Raw genomic sequence first — 22,459 nt, 5'->3', positions numbered from 1 at the left:
CAGTAGGGTTCGAGGGAAGGACCGCGGAGAGCGGCGGCGGGGGACGAAGCACACCGAGGAATGTTTCTTATTAGACATGTTGTCTGTAACTGTAATCCACCCTTTGCCAAAGTTCCGCTCACTCCGCTGCACTTCAGCCTCAAATCAAGTGTTAATACTTTAGACGCCGTTCAACGTGGATACATCCATTGGAAATTATTTCCCAGCGAGGGGCCAATCGATGGCATCCATTCGCCTTCCGTCTGGTGGCGCGCGAGATAGCGCAGGGCGCATAAACCGTTTTCCGCTGACACAGGGCTTTCCATTCCCGAGCTCAAACCGACTATCTAAATCCGCTAGAAAAATCACCAGCTCGTTTGGCTCGCAAAGAGAAAAAAATAAAACAGGCGAGAAAGAAAATTTCAAACAGCATCAGTTCCACTGCTTCGAACTTTGCGATTAGCATACAGAGGAAAATTGGGATGGAGTGGGCTAACCGAACGGTTTTTCGCAAGCCCGCGTTTGAGTAAATGGAATTTTCGCTCGAAGCGGCGAATAGCTATGGGACGGACTTCTGCCGACATGGTGAACGATATCAATTTGGCACGGTTTGGCTTTCGCGACCGATGAATAAAACATGTCCTCACGCTGTCGGAACGTTTTTAATTCCCCGAAGATTCTTACCAGTTTTTTTTCTTTTTCGTCAGTCCATAACGTTTGGCTTAGCCTATTTATTTTAATGGTTATCGATGCGAATGAGTGTATCTTCGTTGTAGATTACTAACACCATAATCAGTTGGACAACATCAAATATAACATCATTGACGGAAAAGATCTTTTTTTTTTTAAATAAGACGGTCATTGCACTCGTTTATATAGACTTCATATTCGATTTCTCGAGCTTTTGAAACATTACAGCTGCATGCTGTAAGCCATCCTGGCAAGAAAGAGAAAGCAAGTAAGAAGAATGAAAATCGCACACTTACCCGTGTCACTTTTTCCCGTGGCATCGCCGTCAGATCGCATGGAGAGTCGCCACACTAAGCACAAACATAGAAGAGAGAAAGGATATGAACGAAATGAGAAAAGGGTGAATCGTTCAAATGAAAATGGAAAAAAGCGGTCCAACCAAAACCGACGACGGCAGCCATCCGGTTAAGTGGTGGATGAGAAATATAAGTGGATGTACCCCAGTTGGACGCGGTTGCGATGGTTTAGTTTTGACGGGCGAGACGCGTCGGACAGCCGAGTGGAAAAGCCACCCTGGGAATGGAAACAATCTACGACTTCGGGGGTGGTAGGTGGAATGGGGTGAGAAACGCACACACACACACAAAATAAGAGGAAAACCCTCCCCTCAGCCGGCACAACTTTTGCGGCACAATTTATGCGCTGTGGAAAAATGGCTCGCCATAAAAAATGGAATTTTGGCAACTCCTGCGCTGGCGGGCCCCGCGTCACCCCCCGCGCCCCAGAAAACCATCACCCGGTCGCCAGTGGCCGTTTATTCGGAGATTTTCTGATTTGGCTTTCGCCAGCCCTTCGATCAGGATCAGCGAAATGAAATGAAAATCCCCGCAAAAGCGACCCCACCGGGTGGGTGGAGGGGGGGGACACGGACCTCCGCATCGAAAACGGGATGCAGCGTGAAGGTGGGGTGGATTCGTTTTCGAGCCGGTTTAGCGCGAGGCGAGAAGCGAACCGCCCCGAAAGGCGCCAAAGGATCAATCCGAGATTTTCCGGGGCGTTCCGGGGGGCTGCATTATCAGTCTATTTTAGGGTGGGACGGTCCTTTTCAAGCGAATTTCCTTTTTTTTGTTGTTAAGTACGCGAGCGGAATGAAAGCGTATAAAATGGAGAAGCTTTTTTTTGTACCGAAACTAAAAGTGGTTTGAGAAGATATTTCAGAGCTTACCGAGCTCACAGTTCAAACTAAATAGTTGCAAACCATCGACAACTATCGGGCAAACAATGGATCGGTTCAAAACCTGATAGATTCTATCGTTTTCGGTCAGCGAAAGAAAAAAAAACAAACGGTTGCTCTTTGAAAAATGTGGTAAAATCAAAACAAGCTTTTCGCTGGAAATCGGTCAGTTTCATTTGATCCGTTTATTTTGTACATTGCACTTTTCTTTTGATGCAAAGCCAAATTATACTTCACAATGCGGTGGAGAAAAATGATTAGAAACAGTCTGTTTGATCGAGTTTCAGATGTTAAATCCTTGTTAATTACAAGTTTAATTGAAAGTATTTAATCTATTTCAAACTTAATAGAACTCCATCTGAATATTTAAAGTATCTTACAAAGCTTGATGATCATAGGTATATAAGACATATAGAAAAATAATAAAAAGATTTCAGATAGCTTATTACTCATGGATTCATTTTTATTCCCTACACATCTAATTTAAAGAAATTTGCATGAACGTTCAATTTGCTTCCATTGCTAACGAAAAAACATTCACAATTCAACCTGCATAAGCGAAGCTCCAAGCTCGACATGACAAAAATGTAGCACACATTAAACTTATCGAGGAAAACTGGCGTGGGTTGAATTTTGCTCTTTCACCCGAGACGGAAACCACCCACACGCACACGAGTTAAATGGCCTCGGTTTTGCGTGGGCCACGGGCCAATCCAGCTTTCAACGAAAATGACGGCCGAACTTGTTTCGATCAACGTCGAATTTACCAACCCGAAAGCAAACGGATGGAGCTGCAGCTTTTTTCCGCTCCGGAGAGCAACGTTGCAAAACGATTAAAACAGCTCGGCCCACGTGCACCGAAACATTCGGTTCGAAGTAGATTATTTGGCTGGTTTCAAAAACTCGTGGGTGGAAAATTTTAGCGAAACAAATCGCAATCGCTCGTTGCCGGAGCGCACAGTTGGAGGTTTTTAACACCGGCCAAGCACGTGGGCGCGAACGCAATCGAAACGAAGCAATCTCTTTGTGAAGAGGAGTTCTCTTGAAAGATTATTTCAGAACCCATCCATCACGCGGAGTGCGCGGAATATATTGCCAATCCGAACGCGAACGGAAGCAACCATTTCGTTCGCTCATTAAAGTCAAATTTGTCACACGTCGGCGACCATTTTTCTGCCGATTCGGGGAAAAATCCCGCTGGTGATGTAACATTTCACACCGGTAAAGGACATCGTTCTCGCGAGATACACGTTCTACACTCACAGTGTCTGTCTTCCTTTTCTTCTAGCGATAAACGGCAAATTACTACCCGAAGTCTCCTTCTCGGCGTTTCTTCAACACAATCTCGCCCCGAACGGATAAAGACAATTGCATGTCAACGCAAGGGGAAGGTTGTTCAAGTTGTCTTCACCTACGGCGAATGTTTGGACCAAGCATTCTGGTTCGTTCTGTTTGGCAGAGGAAAATAAAATGAAATCATAGAAACCGAAGCGGAAAGTAAAGAAGATTCATTCCGTTACGAGCCGCACACGAATACGCGACATCCGTTGATTTATCGGCGATAAATTTGGTTCCTCTCGAGCCGGCTAGAGAGACGACGCCGTGCTTTCTTTCGCTCGGCAGAAGTTCTTTCGCGCGGTGTCCCTCAAACGACCTTCGGGAGGATGCTTCCAAAAAGCGCAGCGGCTCATATTAAATCAAAACGAACGTGAACGACGCGACGGCGGTCAAGACGGCGCAAAGAAGCGGTCGAAACACCTGGATGGGAAGGGGGATGTGCTCGCTTACCTTGATGTCCCGCGGTTGTCGCATCTCCTGCCGCCGCGGGGAAACGCCGGGCTGATCGGAGTAGACCAGATTGCGGACCGCACCGCGGAACCGGGGCTCGAAGATGACGCTCGGCAGCGCCAGCAGGGCCAGCTTGGTGTTGTACCTGTGTGTTGTCCGGGCCGGGGGGGAGAGAGAGACGAAAGGGAAGAGACGAGCGTGAGAACACAGTTGGCAGGGATTAAAAATAATAATAATTTCGCAATTATCCTGGGATTAATCACACTCCTACAGCTGCACAAAATGGCGGAAACGAGAAAATGGGAAGTGATAAAAACGAGTTGAAATTCTTCTTTACGACCTCCTCGGCACCTCGGAAGCCCGGTTTGGCCACGGGACAACATTTGTCTGTATGTGCGTGTGTGTGTGTGTGTTTGTGGGTGGGTGTATAAATCTCTCCGTGTACCAAGTGGACCGAAAGATGCAACATTTTTTCTTCTCACACTGCAAACATGGTCGGTTTTGTTTTGTAACGTTACCCCTCACTCTCGTTTTCATGCTTCCATTCTTCTTCCACCAACTACAACAAGTCACTCGCAGCGCTTTCTGGCCGTAGTTTATAATTTATCTCTTCTTCCTTCTTCATGCCGCCCTTCCTCCCCTCCGTGCGAGTGAGCTTTTCCTTTTTCATCGTTCCCAGGTGACCAATCTTGTGAGATTCGTTTTCCCTTTTCTGTCTCTTCGCTCGCTCGCTCGCCGGTTGCTTCGGTGTCGAAGTGTAGGAGTTGGTACTCGTTTTCCATCTTTACCACCAGCACACCCCACCCACCCACCCACCCACACGCCTCAGCACTCCGATTATTTATACAACGTTTTGCCCGGGACGCAAAAGCGGGCGTTGAGCTTTGACTTGACTCGCAAGGACTGATTATAAATAAAAATAAAAAATGTGTCCAACGCAAGATTGGAAATCCTTTCGTTGATTTTTATCGCCCATCCACCCAAACCGCCCGCGAAGAGTGGGTGAAACGAGGGGTGGGTGGATCCATGCAGCCGTCACGTTTCCGTCCTTTAAACGCGTCAACTCCTTCAAAGCCCTCCCCCACCACCCCGCTGGTGCGAGTTTTACCGAATGTTTCCTTTTCCGAGTGGTGTCGGGGTAGGTTTTCCGGTCGTTTCTTACCGGTTTTCTTTCTTTTGGGGGGTGAATGGAAGAAAATGAAACAACAAAAAAAATGGACGACAAATGCTAACAACGACAACACAAAAACAAGAAAACAAGACAGACCGGGGCACTGCCGCCGAGCCGGGTGAACCCTTATTAAATGAAATGTAAAACAAAACCCCCGAAAAGCGGAGCGAAATCAACGCATGTCGCGCGGACGGCTACACTCCGAGCGGGCCGCGCTGTGAGATACGGCCACTTTTCACCCACTTGAGATAGGAAGTTCTTGGCAGTTTTATGATGCTGAAGCTGATACCGTCCCTTTTTCTTTCATTTGGAATTGTTCCCTTTTTTTTTAGTCTCGTTGCCTTGGTTGTTTAGCATTAACAAAAGAGGACGGATGATTATGGGTCGTGCACTCGATTTCCCTGGCGTTGTTCGTCCCGGCGCATCGTTCTGCGTTCCGTGTCTTCGCCGGCCGTGATCCGGAGCATTCGTTGGAATGACCGCTGGTGTGGGTGGGAGAGGGGGAGGATGTAGCACACAGCGCCCACCACCTTCACCGCCTTCGCCGACGAGCATCGAGATATGTAAAGCATGCCGCACGAAAGTGGCCACATTGTGCGAAATGCCAAGCATCTTCTTGTTATAAAGCACTCAGCATCGGTTCGGGGCGGGGGCGAGGGCTCGGAGCATGAGCTGGCCCGAATCCGTACTGTGTGCCATGAATAATTTACATAAACTTTTCTTTTTCCCTCCCCGTGCTCGGTCCCTTCTCGCTTTGTCGCACCGAACATTCCACTTACGAGCGAAAACCCCGAGCGAGTGCTTCAGACGCATGCCAGCAGGCACTCGGCGCTCGGCCCGTTTGTGCGTACCACTTCAGCAAAAATGTTTCCCCCTTCCCCTCACCCACCCCGCACGCCGGTCAATTACATCCCCTCGGGTTTGGCCGGGGCAAGGATCACCGAACACCGGGGGGAATTTCGGAATACCATTGTGCGAGAGCATGGGCTCCCGGTGACCGAGAGTCCCGCTGAAGTCCGCTACCGATGGCCCGAAATCGTACGGCTTGCTCGAACAAGAAGAAGAGGGAAAAAACACGGGTACCGAAACCTGCGACCACCCAAGGTCACGGCGGCCTTTGTAAAGTTCGATCCGAGGAAAATCCTTCGCCTGCGAGCACGAAACTCCTCCCGCGGCGTGACAGTGGAGAAGAATATTGTTTTATTGAAATTCCTACACGTTTCCGCTGGTCCGAAGTCAAGTGAGTTCAGGCCCGGGGGTCGGCAAATGTCCACTTCCCGATGAAATGATAAACCGTTTCACAATCGTGTCTCGCTCCGGATGCCCGCGCTGGGAATGGGCCAGTCACGCTCGCTGCCAGCTTGGAGTTTATTGCACACTCTCGCAGTGTGGCCGGCAGATTGGAATTCCAATTATATATTAGACGTGAAACCTGTCAAGCAACGCAGCAAACCGAATGACATAATTATTCCCTGACCCTCCCAACCGAGCCGGTCCCAACCGCAGAGGGTGGAAAATGAAAAGGAAAGTTCCGAAACCTACGGGAGGCAGCTAACGACTCGAGGATAACGGATAAATTCGACCGGGACCCCACGCTTTCGATCGTACCAAACAAGCTTGAAATGGCCGTATGAAATGAGATACTATATTTCTGCCGACTGAAATAGAAAATCAATTAACCAGATGCTCTCATCTGACAAGACTTTTCCCTGCTTCAGGTTTGTCTTCACAATCAAACAGTAATAATGGGTTTCGTTTAATCAGCTCTTTCTATCGCTTAAGCGTTCAATTCACCAACTAAAAGGGTAAGCTTCGATTCGGTTTCGTAGCGGAAAACAACGTTATCGACCAGCGTACCACAGTCAATTAGTCAACGGATTGTCAACTGCACGCAACCCCAGGGAAGAAGACCAACGGCGTGGTGCATAATTAACGAGCTTAAAAATCATCTCCGTCCGCCGATCGGCGTTTGCTCATTATTTTTCGCCTATCTCATGGCATTTAATTGCTTTTCCGTAAAGTTTTCGGCCAGCCTTCATAGGCCTCCGAAGAGGCTTTGCAGAAGAAGCCCTGGATTTGCAAAACGCGGCGCCATTACGTCAACCGAATTCTTCGAAAAGCCTTCGAAGCATTTGTGCCGTAGGGATGATTGAATCAACCTTCGGCAGCTTGTCTCACGAGCCGTTCCCGGAAGTGGTTTTCTGCCGCTTGTTGGTAGATTGAATATTTCACCCCAACTGAACTGATCCTCAAATATTCAGGGAATCGCCGAGAAGGTCGAAAGAAGCACGAAAGTCAGCCTTTTCGTGAACACTCAAACTCAAGATGCCAGTTTGGTTGAATGTTACGAGACTTAAAAAATCGAACCCAATCAGCACAACTAATTGCCAACATTTAAATGATGGTTTGAAAAGAAATGGTAGCAGGAAAAACCCTCTCTCGATACGAGATATCCCACCCGATTGGTCGAAACTTTTCCTCGCCCCAGGTATCGCGACGTGTTGGGAAAGCTTTCACATTTCGCTGCAAATCGTCGAACCGATTCGCACCCCCCCTCAAAAACTGAACGGGTTTACGCTCCTAATCGAACTCGAATCGAAACTGTGCACGTGCGTGCGTGCAACATTTTCACCGAACGGCGACAACTTTTCGCATTGACTTCGCAAACAGCGCCCCGTGGAAAAACATGATAGAGAGATAAAAAACGGAACGGAAGTGTGAGCGTCCAGAGAATGCGCGGCGGAATGGGTTGGAAGGAAGAAAAACGAGGTAATCAGAAAGGCTATAGACGCTTTCACCTTTAACCCCTCCCGGGGTGCCGAGCTCGGGCGTCTTACAACGTCGCCGTCGGCTGCTTGGGGAGGGAGAGGAGTGGGCCAACGATTACATCTATCATCCTGGGCCGGGTTTCCCGAGGCGGCTGAGTGGAAAGCGTGCGTCCCACCGAAACCTAAAACCGCCCACCCGTGGCGCGGTAACATCGGGGTGCTTCGTTTTGCGGTGTTGTAAAAGTGTGAACCACCAAAACCACCTCTCCCCCCGCCCCGTGTGTCAAGCTTCCCGACGCGGTTTCCCCGAAGCCGAGCTTACATCATCATCGGGCCAGGAACCGGGAAACACTCCAGGGCAATCTCCTGGTGGAAATGGCCACGCATGCGGTGCGAAAAGCCTTCGGTTCGATACACGTCCCGCGAAGGGCTCGAGCACGACTCGGATTATCCTGCACGTGGGGAAATGTTTCCCCAAATGCCCTTCTCCCCGCCCCCCAGTCCCTGCTTCAATGGTGACATAACGAGGCGGGAAAAACTTTTCCAACGCACGTTTATGATGGAGTGAAGCAGTAGAACAAAAAAAAAAAGAAAAGCAAGATCGATGGGCTGGGCTGGTGGTGGGAGACAGGAGCATGGACGCCGTCGAAGGGTGCGCCTAACGGTGGGGGCGGTATCGGGGCAGATGATCGTAGATTATTCACACACGAACGCACGGAAACAACGCGAAAAGCACAGCCAACGCGGTAAAGAAAGCTTCAGCCGAAAAATAAAGTATCGTTAGTGGTAGGTCACGAAATGAGAACTGCGAGGAAACCATGGAAACACAACGGGGAAACGAGGAAAAAAAAGGACAATCCCACGGTGGTTAACGGTTGCGTTATAAATCTCTTCCTTCGATCGCATTTTTCATCGCTCGCAGCACCGCGTCACCATTCTACTTTCGGTTGTTTTCCCCCCACTCGCTTTTCCAGCGTTTCGTCGTCCGTCTGCGAGCCTAATGGAGCCCTCCTGATTTTCCATTTTCGCTGTCACCTTCCCGAACGGACGGGCCTTCGCTGGGTGGAAGGGGAGAGAGTTTGACCCGCGAGCCACAAATGGCGTTACTTTAACCGTTCGGTGTGTTTTTCCGGCTCGGAAGCGTGCATTGTCGGTTGTTCCTTTTTTTTCCCCGCTCCTCTGTTGCTCTTGGCTGTATTTGTTTTTTGTTTGTCGTCTCCGAGTATTCCGTCTCGGTCCATTTTTAGCGCACGACAGCCATTCTTTTTCGTTTGTTTTCCTCTCTGGCTGATGGAAGGTTTCTTCAAAGAGACTGTTTTCCCCCTCCGGGGAAAACGCTCCGGCTGAGCTTAATTCCAACCGAAAAAGGGTCGGACATTTTCGTTTTTCATAGAACAAACAAACAAATTCGCTTCCATCCCGAGCCGGTTTAACCGGAGGCCCTGAGCGTAACGGTCGGACAAGGAGCTAAACCGTTCACTTTAGCATGTCTTTACACATCATTTGACACGGCCCGGGAAAACCACCGAAGGTGGTGGCGCGAGATGAATCCACGAAGCGTGGTACATCAAATAGAAAACGCAACGCACCCGGGGTGGGTGCGAAAACACAACCGAGAGAAAAAGGAAAAACAATGAACCCTTCTCTTCGGGGGAAAAAAACACCACCCTCTTGGTGGCGTCTTAGGCGAGCGCACAACGACACCTACATACACACACTGATTCAATTTCAACCCTTACCTGCCCACACCGGTGTGCGGCTGGTTTAACTTTTCAGGCACGTGCCGAAGCACGTCGTAAAATTCGTTGAATTATGAAAAGTACACAGACCGGACCTGTTTGTCTTCGTGACTCGACTCGAAATAAGATGAATGGATTCAATTACTTTTGAAAGGATTTTTGCCCCATCTTGTTTAACATCCCTTTCACCAGGAGGCTTTCGCGTCGACATGCTTTCGACATTAAAGGGCGGCTTTTGCGAGTGTGACACTGAAAACAGTGTCGAATTTCCATGGGCCAGGCTTCCCGAAAAAAGCAAAACGGAAAACGTATATTGAAGCGAGATTCCAAAACACACAAAAGCATCCTTAAAATGACCCTCAAATAAAGCAACTCAGTGTACTTCTAGGCCAAGGATGAATGCACCTTTCTTTGTCCGAAGTCGTTGGGTTTCTGGTCGCTTTTTTCACCCTCTCTCTCCGGTTTCAGTTAATAGTTAATACTCGTTGTGCAGTTTCGAGCGACATTAGACGACGTCGGGCTCACGATGGTCCTTCACGGAGTCGTCCTTCACGTACCGTCGGCTGGCGTCTAGGTCGAGGTCGACATGGAATCATTGCTCGTGTATCGTATTTCGTGCCCCTAGAGGGAGCCCACTCGGAGCTCTGCACGCCACCAAATGCTTCATTGAGTATTCAGCTCCGGTGAAGGTCATTACACTGCGCTCGTCCTTTGCCAGCCCAGTCCGGGTAGGTGGGGGTGGGTGCTCTCGATAATCCGCTTACCCGTTGGCTAATGGCGCAGGAGAAGGTTAGCCCGTTAGCAGCCCGGGACTCATAACCCGTTTTTCCACGTTTTGGTTAAGGTACAAACCATCGCTCATACACCATCGAACTCTGTGCTTTAAGCTGGCTGTACTGCACACAAACTCACAAATACTCACACACTCATACGATAGACTAATTAAGAAGCGTTCTTCACGGACTTTTCGCCCGGTTTGAATCGGTTCGAATTCCTAATACACATCGATTCTCGGTCGTCCACATTTTTCCCGCGGACGGGATTAATTGGGTAAGTATGAGCTCCGAACATCGAACACGCAACGGTGAACCAGACCAGCGCTTGACTTCTCCTCCCCCCCCCCCCCCCCCCCCCCCCCTGCCGGACAATGGCGTTCGGTCGTCATTCGATCAGCTTCATTGATTACATCCTTTTGCGACGAAACGTGCAGCACGATTCGTATGGTGTTAATGACGTGCGGACGAGATGGGACGGAGCCGTGGGAAAGCAAACTCGATTGATTCCACCTCATTGATCGCTTTTCCCAGCGTGGCCACCGACTCATTAGCCGGGCGAAGGAGAAGGGATTTTGCCCACGTGGGCTTTGTGTGGGAAAATTTCATTGTAGTCCCGAGAACTTTTTATTGCCGCGAGCGTCCTGTTAGAATTAGAACGTAGCGTTGAAGACCTGCAAGGTGTTCATAATGAAATCTGTTTAAGAACGGAAAGGATTCCAAAGAAAAAATCTTGCATACTCTTCGTGTCATAGTTGTATTACAAATGGCCTCAATCTTTGGGAAATAAAGCGCAGAATCGATCCACATTTTTCATAAATTTCCACACGGCTCCGACCGAAGGCTGTATGTGTAGCCCTTTTGCTTGATTTATCGTCAAATATTTATCCCGAGCAACACCAGACCATAAAAAACAACCATCACCCATACACATAATAACGCCGGTCCAGTTGCCTCATGTTCATTTGTTTCGATTTCGTGCCAAACCCATCGCGTGGAAACACGACATTCAATCTCGCCCGCCTTCACCCGGGTCGAGCCCTCGTCCCCGAGTGCCGATGTTCACCATTTATCCATTAGTACACCGAGTACGAGACGGGTGTCATCACGGGGAGAAAGAAACTTTTCCCACATGGGCCTGGGATCAGGGCAGAGCAACAATTTAGAACAAGTTGGCCATGCTTTGCATCAGAGGCAGAGGCATTTTTATTTTATTTGCTTGATGTAATCAAATCGTTCTTGATGGTCTCGCTTATTCTTTACTAAATAAATTAACGTTATTTAAAAACCAACCTTTGGCTTACACTTCAGTACTGATTTCCCAATTTAAGATTAATTATTTTAAATTAGGACGCTTATGAAACGAAAATATTGCTCTATTAAATCTGTAAAACCTGTTCAACCAATCTATGCTCAAAAGTGGTCACGGACTGTTAACTGGCCACAAAGACAATACTAAAAGAAAATGTTTGGCATACGCTCGACGTTGATGAACAAAAATCTCTCGCCCAAGCAGCGTATACCTCATTCATACATTGATGCATTTGCAGTGCGCTTCAAAGTACCCAGCTACATTTTCTGTTCGCCTGACCTACTTCTGGCTGGTGGTGGTGGTGTTGTGGAAACTTTCCGGACACCCGGATTCCAACTGCACCCAGTACCGCTCCACTAATTAAAAATGATATGTGAACGGATGCAAATATCCACTGCAGCAACAATCTTGCGACCTCTGCCGACCATTTCCATTTGCAACGAGTTTCCGAGTGTGCTTTTCTACTCTTCCCTTGCATCCCATGCATGAAGTGCAGCCACACGCTTGCATTTTCGTAGTTTTCACATTTGCTTGGAGCGTTGTGGTTTTCCACATTCTCATTTGTATGTTATTTTTGTTTCCTATTTTTAGTTTTTTTTCTCTCTGTGGAAAGTGTTTTAATTTTGGTAAACATCTTACTCCCAACCGTGGCGCCTTTTCCCTCGGGCGCACAGCGTAGAAGCTACTTCACCTCGCCGAGCACGCGCATTCTCGGGCTGTAGTGTGAACCCGTGTACCCGGAGCGAAAGGTGCAGAAAAGTCGGTGCGTTACTAAATGGAAAAAGTTTTCCTTCCAAAGGTTTTCCCAGCCATAGCGGCTGGAGCTCGTGGCAAAAGTAATGAGAGGTAGCGGAGGCCGCCACCCTCGCTGGCAGTATCTGTTCCGGGATCGCAAGCGAAGTGGTCAAAAGGCACTTCATCCACGGGGTCGATTAGGGGTTCGTAGGAGGTGAATGCGAAGCAGCGTTTTCCCGGACGCGCCGGATCGAAACATGCCGCCGTCCGGAGGAAAGGTAGCAACTTTGCACCATAAAGATGTTGTACTTGCTGCCGTGCAGTTGCTGTTTCGCGTGCCAAAACAAAAACATTTCCGTTGCTTCCCTCTTTCAGCAATCGTGGGAACGGGAATTATACGAATTTTTGCACCACCACCACAATGTCGGTCCGGACGAAGCTTCGCTGGTCCACAGAAACTACGCTGAACACAAAGTTGTACCCCTAACTACTCAAGAAATCTTCAGTAAAAGCATCGAGCACGGCGTAACTTACCAATTCGGCATGCCACCAACGAACACGTCCGAGTTGGTGGCGAACTTTCCGAACAGAAACTCCTTCCCTCGCGAGCTCCGGCTCTGCGACACTCCGTCCACGGTGAGGGTTGTATGTTCGTCGTTGCGCAGCACCTGCCATGGGGGAGGAGGGTGGAAGAAAATGCATAGAAATGTTAGTTCGTTACTGCAATGGCACCACTGCGGAATGTATTTAGTGGCGTGGTTAATTAAACCAAATAGATGGAGTGCCCCGATGGCAATGGATGGAAAGCTTCCGCTCAAGGACGTCGACTCTTGTTTCTTATCTTTTAATTAAATGTTCATTATGCAATTCCATAGAAAAAAAAATGTTTTCATGAAAGGATCAACCGAGAGCTTATTTATGAGAGAAAAAAAACTGATGAATGTAAATAGAGAAAAGAAATATGCTAATGGTTGTTGAAATTTTCTTCTCCTCAAACAAGTTCCATAAATTATGTAAAACCTTAACGTTGATAATCTCATAAATAGAAATAAAATCTTTATACAATATATGGTATTTCAAATAAAACGTACTTATTTTCTCACAGGGACCATCCAGAACTTGAATTCAACCACATCGTCATCAAGTTCTCTAACCTCATCTCCCAGCCAGGGCTTGCGTTAAAATGGAAGCCACAGGCCAATTCCCCCCGTAACGTAATAAACTCCAAGTAGTGGAGGAAAATCGAAAGCGTAATTCGAAAGAAAATGTAAGACAGAGAACGGGAGTGCTAGAGAGAGAGAGAAAGAAGTTCCTCCATGTGGCATGCACGGCAGCCGTTAGGACAAACGCGCCTTTCCGTAGCTCGGATACGCTCATTTTGCGGGATGACGAGCGCCGCCGACCGAATGAAGTCGTCGGAAATGATGCCCGGAAGCTATAATTCCAACGCCCCAAATGTATTTACTGGCATTCGATTGGCAAACGCTGAGATGAATACAAAGTGCCACCAAAAGGGAAGCATTATGGCAGGAAGCAACAAACAAAACGGAAAATCCTCACGGCACGCAGCCGAGAAAGACACGGGGTCTATTTTCGATGGCTCTGTTGATTGCAATCGTTATTACACACTCGCACTTAATTAGTTTTTTGGTTATCGTTATTTTTATTTTACCACTTTCGAGCCGATCGACCCTCCTGCTGGCACTCAATTTGTCTCGATTGGCTTTATTTGCTTTGCATAAACGCGAGGTTTGGTTTGGCGAGTGTGTGGAAAATCGTTCGTTTAATGAATCTCAACTGAAACCGGGGCAGGTGAGCCTTCATTAAGATGGGTTAAAAGACACGGGTTCCCTTCCCTTCGAGTCGTAATGGAACCGCAAAAGAGCGTTCTCTTTCATTGCGTCGTTAGCCCATGGATTCGTCCAAGCAAAGCGACTACAATGGTTCGACTCGAAACCACTCCTCCGTTCCATCCGGATTAATCCTGGTGTCGTAGTCCTCGTGTGCGAACGTCCACTTTTCGCACCCCATTCCGGAGCGAGCAGGGAAAATAGGTGTCACACTGAGACCGGTCACGAAGCACCCAGCTTTCCCCACCACCTCGGGCGGTCGGATCGGAAAAGTGGAAAAGAAAATCATATCCTCGACGCGCCCGACGCACCCATCGGTCTCGTCACTAATACACGCACACACAAACACACAGCCAGAGTCGACCGAGCGCGCCGTTTCCGGTCGACTGATGGCGTGCGTTGACTTAACCTTTATTCCTTATACATTTCCGCCCACCATGGGACGCAACTGGAAAGGGGAAGGAAAAGCGAACCACCAGACATCGAGCATAGACGGTCGGACTGTCCCGTCCGTCTATAACTGAAGGCGGATGTTTTCGATTCTGTTGGGGAAACATTTTCCTTTCCGCTTTTAGACTCGACCCTGCCCGTACCACCGCGTGTGGCCAATGGACCAATTAATAAAACCCGTGATGCTAGTGACGAGCTAGCTTGGGGTTTGTTTCGAAAGCCCACGCACAACCTTCGTTGGTTATTTTCACAGAAACCGGTCGGTTGTCGATTTTGGTGAGATTTTATTAAAAACCAGCAGTAGCAAACCTTTCCGAAAATAACCTAAAACGAACGCCTACGTGCGCACAAAATTGGCTCAAAGCCGACGGCGAACGCTCGTCTTCGTGGCTGCCTTTTCATTTCCGTGTCGTAAAATATCTCCGAATGATTATTTGGCTCTCCTCCGCGAACGCAGCGTGCGATGGGTACGCTCGAACGGCAATATGGACGGGCCCGGAAGCGGACAAAAGCCAATTCTCACCATTTAGGTCACCGGGATGATGGGACACGCCGCCTGTCACACGACTTTGCGAGTTTTCAGCGCCCTGTGTGGGAAAATGGGTGCTGATGGAAGCATCGCGATAAGGAAAAACGAAAAGCAAACAAACAACTAACGGAAAGCGTAAGCCGGCCATCTCGCTGTTTTCATCTCGATGGACATACGGATATCCTTTTCGTTTTCCTTTTTTTTCTGTCAGATTTCCCATTCAGGATGAATGCACCCGGTGACAGAAGCACTGAGAGCAAAACAATGGGCCGGAAGAACCCGGAGCCGGGGCGCCTGTCGCAATGAATGTCGAAACAGTCGAATCCAACGACGCGCCAGTCTTTGATCTACGCTGAATATGGCGTTCCATTTTTGTCTGTGTCCTTTCATCCGACGATCGGCTATCGTTTGCGGCCCTGGCATGAGTTTTCCCCGAGGATTTCTTTCACATTCTTTGGCGCTTTGTTTTAGGGCTCACAAAACGACGTTATTAAGATTACTTCTACGGAAAATCGCCTCCCGCCCAAACGCCCGAAATGGCAGCCATCATTCGGCAAATTCCATTGTCGTTTCGCGCGAGAGCGTAATTCGATGTCCCGTCGCTGTACATTTTACGAGCTCCGGGGAAAAACCACCCCTAGCAACGTAATGAGAACTCCCTTCTCCCTCTTGGGCCGAAGCTCGGTGGTTTCGCAAGTGGCGAGCGGAATTGTCTTGTTCTTCCCAAATGACCAAAAACTGGCGAGCCGTGACGGGCCTAAACAAGCCACTGAACCACTCAACCGAGGGTGGACCCTTCCGTGGATGAAAAGTCGAAATCGAATGCTCAAGATGCATGAAGCGGTAGGCTACAACATTCGTTTGGGAGGGAAAACTAAGAAGAGGAAAACCCAACATCCAACCGATCGATTCAGCGTATCGATGGATTCTTCTTCTGGGGCTGGCTCAACCCGATGGGATTAGGGTTTAATTTCGTAAACCAAGCGAAATCGCTCTGCTTGTTCACGGCGAACGAGCGAATATTACCGAATGAACAAGCTATTTAAGCGTCTGCGAGGGGTATTGATTTTTCCAGTTTGTGCATTCGTTTCAAACTTATTTTAAAAAGACGAAGAAAAAGGTACGCCATAGGCGGTGCTTGGTAAACCAACAAGTTTTTCCAACAAATAATTTGTCTTTGTGCTATGAGTGAAAAAGTTTACTTTATCCTAACGGTGTTGAACGATTTTGTAAATGTTTAATGTTTAATATTTAATGTTCAATCGTTCGAAATGAGCTTACGAATATGAGAAGCATATCGGGTGGCTTTTAAATAAATTACTCGATTCCTTATTCTTTATTTTCAAAATAAGTTTTATGGAATAAATTAAATGTACAGATGGTGCAATTTTCATAATAACTAAGCGGTCCTTCCTAAAACGTTCGGCCATTAAAATTGTATGGTAATTGTATGACCGAGGAATATACAATTATTTTGAATGCTAAACAAAACATGCTTTCCTACTCAGTATGCTGAAATGTATGCTTCTTTTGGCTAATATTCTTCAGCCAGCCTTTTCCAACGAACTGCAACCTCTTTTAACAAACTGTGTTCGCTTGCAACAAACACTCTTCTCGTCGAGCTCCCTCCAGGGCACTTCAGTGGTGTTCGGGCTTACCGCATCGTCCGGAGCACACACTCACGCAGCACTTCTTCTCAAATTGAAGTGCGAAATTAAAAGCATGCACATGTAAAATGTAAATTGATTCCCGCGCCGTACGCGTACAGCGTGTGCGGCACTTCAACCGAAAACTCCCACCGACCAGACCGAAAGAAATCGCAAGACTCCGGCGTAAGGCCGTGGGTTTTGTTGGCGCACTGAAATGTAAAAAAAAAAAAGCAAACGCGCCAAGCAAACAGGTTCTGACAATATTCGTTCACTTTTGGATGCGTGGGAAGCTGGAAAATGCTACCGTCGTTACCGTGACGTCCGCACAAAGAATGGTTCATTCCTCGCGCGTTCTTGGCCGCGTCCCCCCACCGTGCCCACCCATCAGCATCGGTGGAGCATTATGCTTCATTCAAGCTATCAAAATCCCGTCCATCATTCACCGCAACACTCTCCGGAGCGCACGATAAGCTGCTCCGCTCTCGCCGACAATGATCGGCCGAATTTACATAAAACGTTTAAAACGACTTCCGCCGCGGTGTACGGAGATATTTGAGTAATGTAATGGAGAACAGGGTAGCCCGGGGAGGTGGGAGAGGAGGGACCGGGGGAGAATAGGCCCAACGGTACAATGTACTCTTGTCGCTCGTTAAATGAAGGATGCTGCCCGTTAGGCAACATGCCATTTCTTGGCGAACGGAGCCGCGTATTTGTATAGGCTGGAATAGAAGTAAAGGAAACAATTTCAATCATATTTCGGAGCTGTAACACGAGAAAGGACGACCGAAGTTCGTCGTCACCGAGCAACGGTTCCGTTTTCCGCGGGTTCCGACCGCCCTGTTGCGTACGCCACCGTCTCGTTGACAAACGAGATGTAATTTGGTAACAAACGAAAATGAAATTCCACCGTATTTCCGTATTTGATGTGTGTAGCAAACACAAATCATCTTCTTCTACCGCATTAGTTTAATTGTATTAAATGTATAATGAAGAGTGGTATTCCGGGCACCGGTGAAGGTACACAAATAAGTTGAATAGGAAGTGGGTGGATTATTCCATTTATCTAATTGAGAACGAATAATTGCGTACATTTCGTAGAACTTGCGTAGAAACAAATATCAACACGGTGAAACATGTATGGGAGTTTCATTTGTTTGTTATGAAAGTGTTTTCTAAGTAAAAATATTGCTAGTCAGCTATAAAATATAAATTGCATTATTTTTTATGCGCAATAGGTTGTTCCGCAGAATTTTTGCTGCTTCACGTATACAAAAGGGCTATGTTTGTTTTCCAAGTATGCGTCTGATACAAGGCTATTACACTTTCTACGTAATTTCCACCGTATATCAAATAAACTAAGGTTCTTAGAATTGCTGCTTTCTAAAGCAAAACAGAACAAAGTCTTATCTACATGAACACCTACTACGTAATTTTCACCATATATTAAATAAACCAAGATTCTTAGAAGTTCAGTTTACTGAAGCAAAACAGAACAATGTCTTATCTACATGACCGAAGCTTATTTACATGAACACCTACTACGTATTTTTCACCATATATTAAATAAACTATGGTTCTTAGAATTGTTGTTTTATGACGCAAAACAGAACAATGTCTTATCTACATATAAACGAATAGGTGAACAAATCCGATAGTCTTCAAGTAAATAGTTTTTAAACTACCAGATGTGTAGGTCGTTTAAAAACAAATCCAATGAGAAAATTTATGGGAGAAATAATGGCCAAGTATATTAATAGAAAAGAAAAAGTCACGATTCAATAAATTACATAAAAGAATTAAAACGAATAAAAGAAAATAATCGTAACGATTAGTCATCTTCGTTGAAGCGAAGTTATCTTCGTATGATTGTTCGCCTCAATCTATCTATTTCATTGTTTTTGGTTTCGTTTTCCGTAGAAAGGTTTGCAAGCAATAGCAGAAAACACGCTTTTTGTCGGTAAATCTATTCGCCGTCGGCACGCAAGACTCACCTGAACTTTATGCCAGTGGCCATCGTGCAGGTCCCGGCCGACGGTAATGATTTGTGCGCCCCCGCCGAGATTGTACCGCAACCGCAGCGCACCCTCGACCAGCTTCAGCTCGAAGAAGTCGAACGTGCCGCCATCGTCGGTGTAGAGGACGAGCCCGTTCGGTTGCTCCGTCTTGAACTCCAGCTCGAGCGACCCGTTCAGCCCGGTGTACCACTTGCGGAACTGGGCGAAGCTGGTCTGCGACCCGTCGAGGGTGAACCCGGAACAGCCGTGCCCGAGCTGCGATAACAGTAGGCCGAGCAGCAGCACCTTCGACAGCCGTACCGTCGCCATGGCAGTGCTCGCTAGCTTCGACGGGCTGAACCACGCCGACGGTCTCGACGGCGAGGGCCTCCGTGGCGATGGCATTTGCGATACGGGTCCGAAGCTGTCCGGAACCGACGGATCAGTCATCGGGGGTCGCTGGCAATGATCGTTGCTTTTATTGTCCACGCTGGATCCCGCGCTGCTCGGGGATGGGATGCCGTCGCGTTCCGTTACATCGCAGGAGGCGGCGGTGGCGGCTCGGTTGCGAATGTTATTACTGCTCGGGCGATTAGGGCGATTGCTAATGCAATTACTGCGACTTTGACACAGATATGGCCGGCTCGGGTGAGCACAATCCGCCGGCGAAGAAGGGTTCTCGTCGCTCGACGAACCCGGAACGCGCAGCTTTCTCGAGCATCTTTCCCGTGCCGGGGAACCTACTCTAATCACTTTCGGGCCGTTCGAAAGTAGTGCCGTACTTCCCGTAATGGCCCCACATCTATCTCCCCCGCCGCCCGTCTCGGGACCTCCGCCGCGGTCCCGCTCACGGTCCGTCACACTCACTTGCAGGCTTCGCTGTTCCTCACGCACCGACGCCATCTTGGCTTCGCTTACGTTCCGACGCTACTGCGTTCAATTTCTCTCGCGGTCAATTTCTCTCACAGCACACACACACACCCACACTCACACACGCGTACACAGAGCCACTACCTGCCGCTCTTGTTCGCTCCCGTTTTTTTTTCGCACACTTGCACGTGCACCTTTCGCAGGTTCGCTTTTGTCGCGTTCTTTTTTGTGTGTTTCCTAACAAGCATTCCACTCTGCCATGCTCACGTACTCCGTTAGGGTTTTCCTCATCACTTGCTCAGCATCAACACTGTCTCTTTGCTTCGTTTGTTTTGTTTTCTTTCGTTTTACTTATTTATTTCCATTTTTTCAACACGACATTTCACTCAACATCACAATAAAGATAGCCATGCTAGGACTAACATTGAACACTAGTTTTTCTATCTTCACTGAACACTGTTCAACACTCCGCTAGCACTGCGAATCATGGGAATGAGAATTTTGTTAACGCCGCGATCTAATTTGGACTGTCTTTTTTTCATGTTGTTTTTTTTATGAGAAAAATAAAGAAAAACCGAAGATGTTGGTTTACTTTCACTCAGAGCACTTCGATGTATACTTTAATATACGTTTAACACAAGTTCTAAATGTAAGCAAATTTATAATACTTATTGCTGCTGGCCTGTTAACGTAGCAACTTTATTTGCCTCCCACAATGATCAACAAATAATAATCAAACATCCTATTCCTACGACCACAACATAATAGCAGCGTGGTGCTTTAGTTTTTATGCACATTTTATGCTGAGTGCTTAAAGGTAGAACTGTTCCCAACACGATAAAACACCATGCGCCTCCATTGGCAGTGAACTAGCACAAAAAATATCGTATTTTCGCTCCCACCTCTAGTTGTACCGAGAATAAATACTTTTCAACTCTTTTCCACACATAATTCAATAACTTTGAATGACTGGTTTCACTAGAAATAGGGAAGCTCAAACGGCGGCACCGTGGGAAAAAATCGCAAGCCAGGTGTGAAAGGATGGCGTAAAATATCCTGATTTCATCAAGTACACCCACACCTGCAAAGCACACCAATTCGGCACCTTTTTGTCCGAAACGCTCGCACTCACTCTACCGACACTCCGTCGACTAACAAAAGAGTCCCCTGCTGGAGCGTGAACCGTAGTAAAGTGCTTTTCACATTATTTCGCACACTCAATGATGAACCAGCAGTGCTACACAATGAAAGCCCTTCGAGCAATACTACCACCATCACCACCACCACCACCACCACTACCACCAAAAGCGTGGGGTTTTCATAGTAACATAGTGGTTCTAAAGGCCGCTAAGGAAGTTGCCTCTCGCCTATCGCGTGAACGGATGAGCTTTTGGGAATTTGTTAACCTGTTCTAGTGTGCGTGTGAACGAGCATTGCTGTTCAGCATTTTCCACTAACGAATTTCACCAGCACCAACACAGCCACCCCTTAAAATTAACCCCCAACATGTGTTTATTCTACGCACGCACACCAGCGCACTCCAAATCTTCACATCATCAGCTTCTTTCTCTATCTCACTCTCACTTCCTTTCTCTCTTACCCCAACTCTCTTGCTCCATTCCATCCCCACCCGTCACCCGTCCGGTTAAGAAGCAACGCCAACTTCCGTTCTGAGCGCGGTCGGTTAGCTGGAGTTTTCCTAGCACAGAAATCGATACGAAAAATCCTTGACTAGGTTACAGGCGCCCGAACAGGCGCACACACTACGATAGCGGGCTGGCTGGCCGGAGTGAAGACAAGAATCTCCCCCTCCATCGCATCCGACACGAGCAGTCCTTGGGAAAATTTCGTTCTTAGTTCGCGCTCTCACTCTTGCATCCCGTTTTTCCGCTTAACAGTGTTACGCTTCTCGTGTGTCCACTGGTGGTGTGTGAAACGGAAAGAAAAGTTCATCGATGGATTTCTTTTTTTTTGGGTTATTTTTCCACCACTCCACAACTACTACCACTGCCGCTCGCTTTTCTTGTTTTAGATAAATTCTTTACATTTGCTCTCAGGGGGAATGGTTTGGAAATGGTTTCCTCCTTTAATACGCTGCTTCTTTTATTCCTTCCAAACTCCGACACCTCACTCGTATGCATCATTCAGTGTGTTATCCTTTTCCTGCTATTTCACAACTTCTAGTTTGCTGTACATTCGTTGCTTGCGACCAACACGAATTGGGACACCGAGAATTTCCACCTTGAGGGGTTATGAAAACAAACAATCGATTGCTTGCTTTCGTGTTTGCTTTTCTCCGCTTTCCACCGATATGTAGAGCGGATGAACTGGTACAAAAACGGAGCCGATTCGGATCACACTAACCAGATCAACACACCGGACACGCTTTCGGTGGATTTTTGCACGAAAAATCCTCCATACACGCACACACACACTCCACACACCAGGCGCTGGACGGTGAACTCAGTCACTACAGCTCGTCCCGACACATGTCCGGTCGCGGTCGTTCTGCATCGGGATACAAAGCTCAACTGCACTCGGTTCGACACTGCGGTGAGCACAAAAGTACATGAATCGAATCGCCGACGGATGCTCAACCGAAGCTTAGTACTATTTTTCTCCACCACTCACCCACACAGTGAAAGAGCAACGAAGGGGGAGATAGGAGCGGGTGAGGAAGAGGACACTCACTCACACAAACACAAACATATCCATGAGTGCGGTTTCGTTTGTTTTTGTTCGTAAATTTTCCAACAGGGAAAGCTCGCTCGGAAAAATGATTGGGGAATGTTTTCGTTCGCCGTCATCGATGGAACGATGGGGGGCGACTGGCAGGCGGTTGGGCACGCGGGAAATGTCACTCTAAAGTGCATCCAACGGCGTGAGCAAGTCTACGTGTCTCACCGTGGGAGCTGGATGGTGAGCAAG

At 47.7% G+C, this 22,459-nt stretch overlaps 1 protein-coding gene across 1 annotated transcript in view; it reads right to left on the bottom strand.

Annotated features, from left to right (window-relative positions):
• The window catches only part of LOC131260548 (neurexin-1), a 78,109-nt gene extending 58,545 nt beyond the window's left edge, over nt 1–19,564 (bottom strand). Inside the window, exons 1-4 of the mRNA XM_058262298.1 lie at nt 18,659–19,564; nt 12,724–12,857; nt 3,692–3,836; nt 966–1,019 (exon numbers count right to left, since the gene is read on the bottom strand). Coding sequence (XP_058118281.1) covers nt 966–1,019; nt 3,692–3,836; nt 12,724–12,857; nt 18,659–19,564 — 1,239 coding nt within the window. The remainder of the gene's footprint in view (nt 1–965; nt 1,020–3,691; nt 3,837–12,723; nt 12,858–18,658) is intronic.
• Nucleotides 19,565–22,459: the final 2,895 nt, after the last annotated feature.

This window comes from Anopheles coustani, chromosome 3, assembly GCF_943734705.1.
Source record: "Anopheles coustani chromosome 3, idAnoCousDA_361_x.2, whole genome shotgun sequence".
NCBI classification, from domain to species: Eukaryota; Metazoa; Arthropoda; class Insecta; order Diptera; family Culicidae; genus Anopheles; species Anopheles coustani.
Note: the sequence above shows the minus strand (reverse complement) of the source record. Positions and strands in the feature narration are given on the sequence as shown.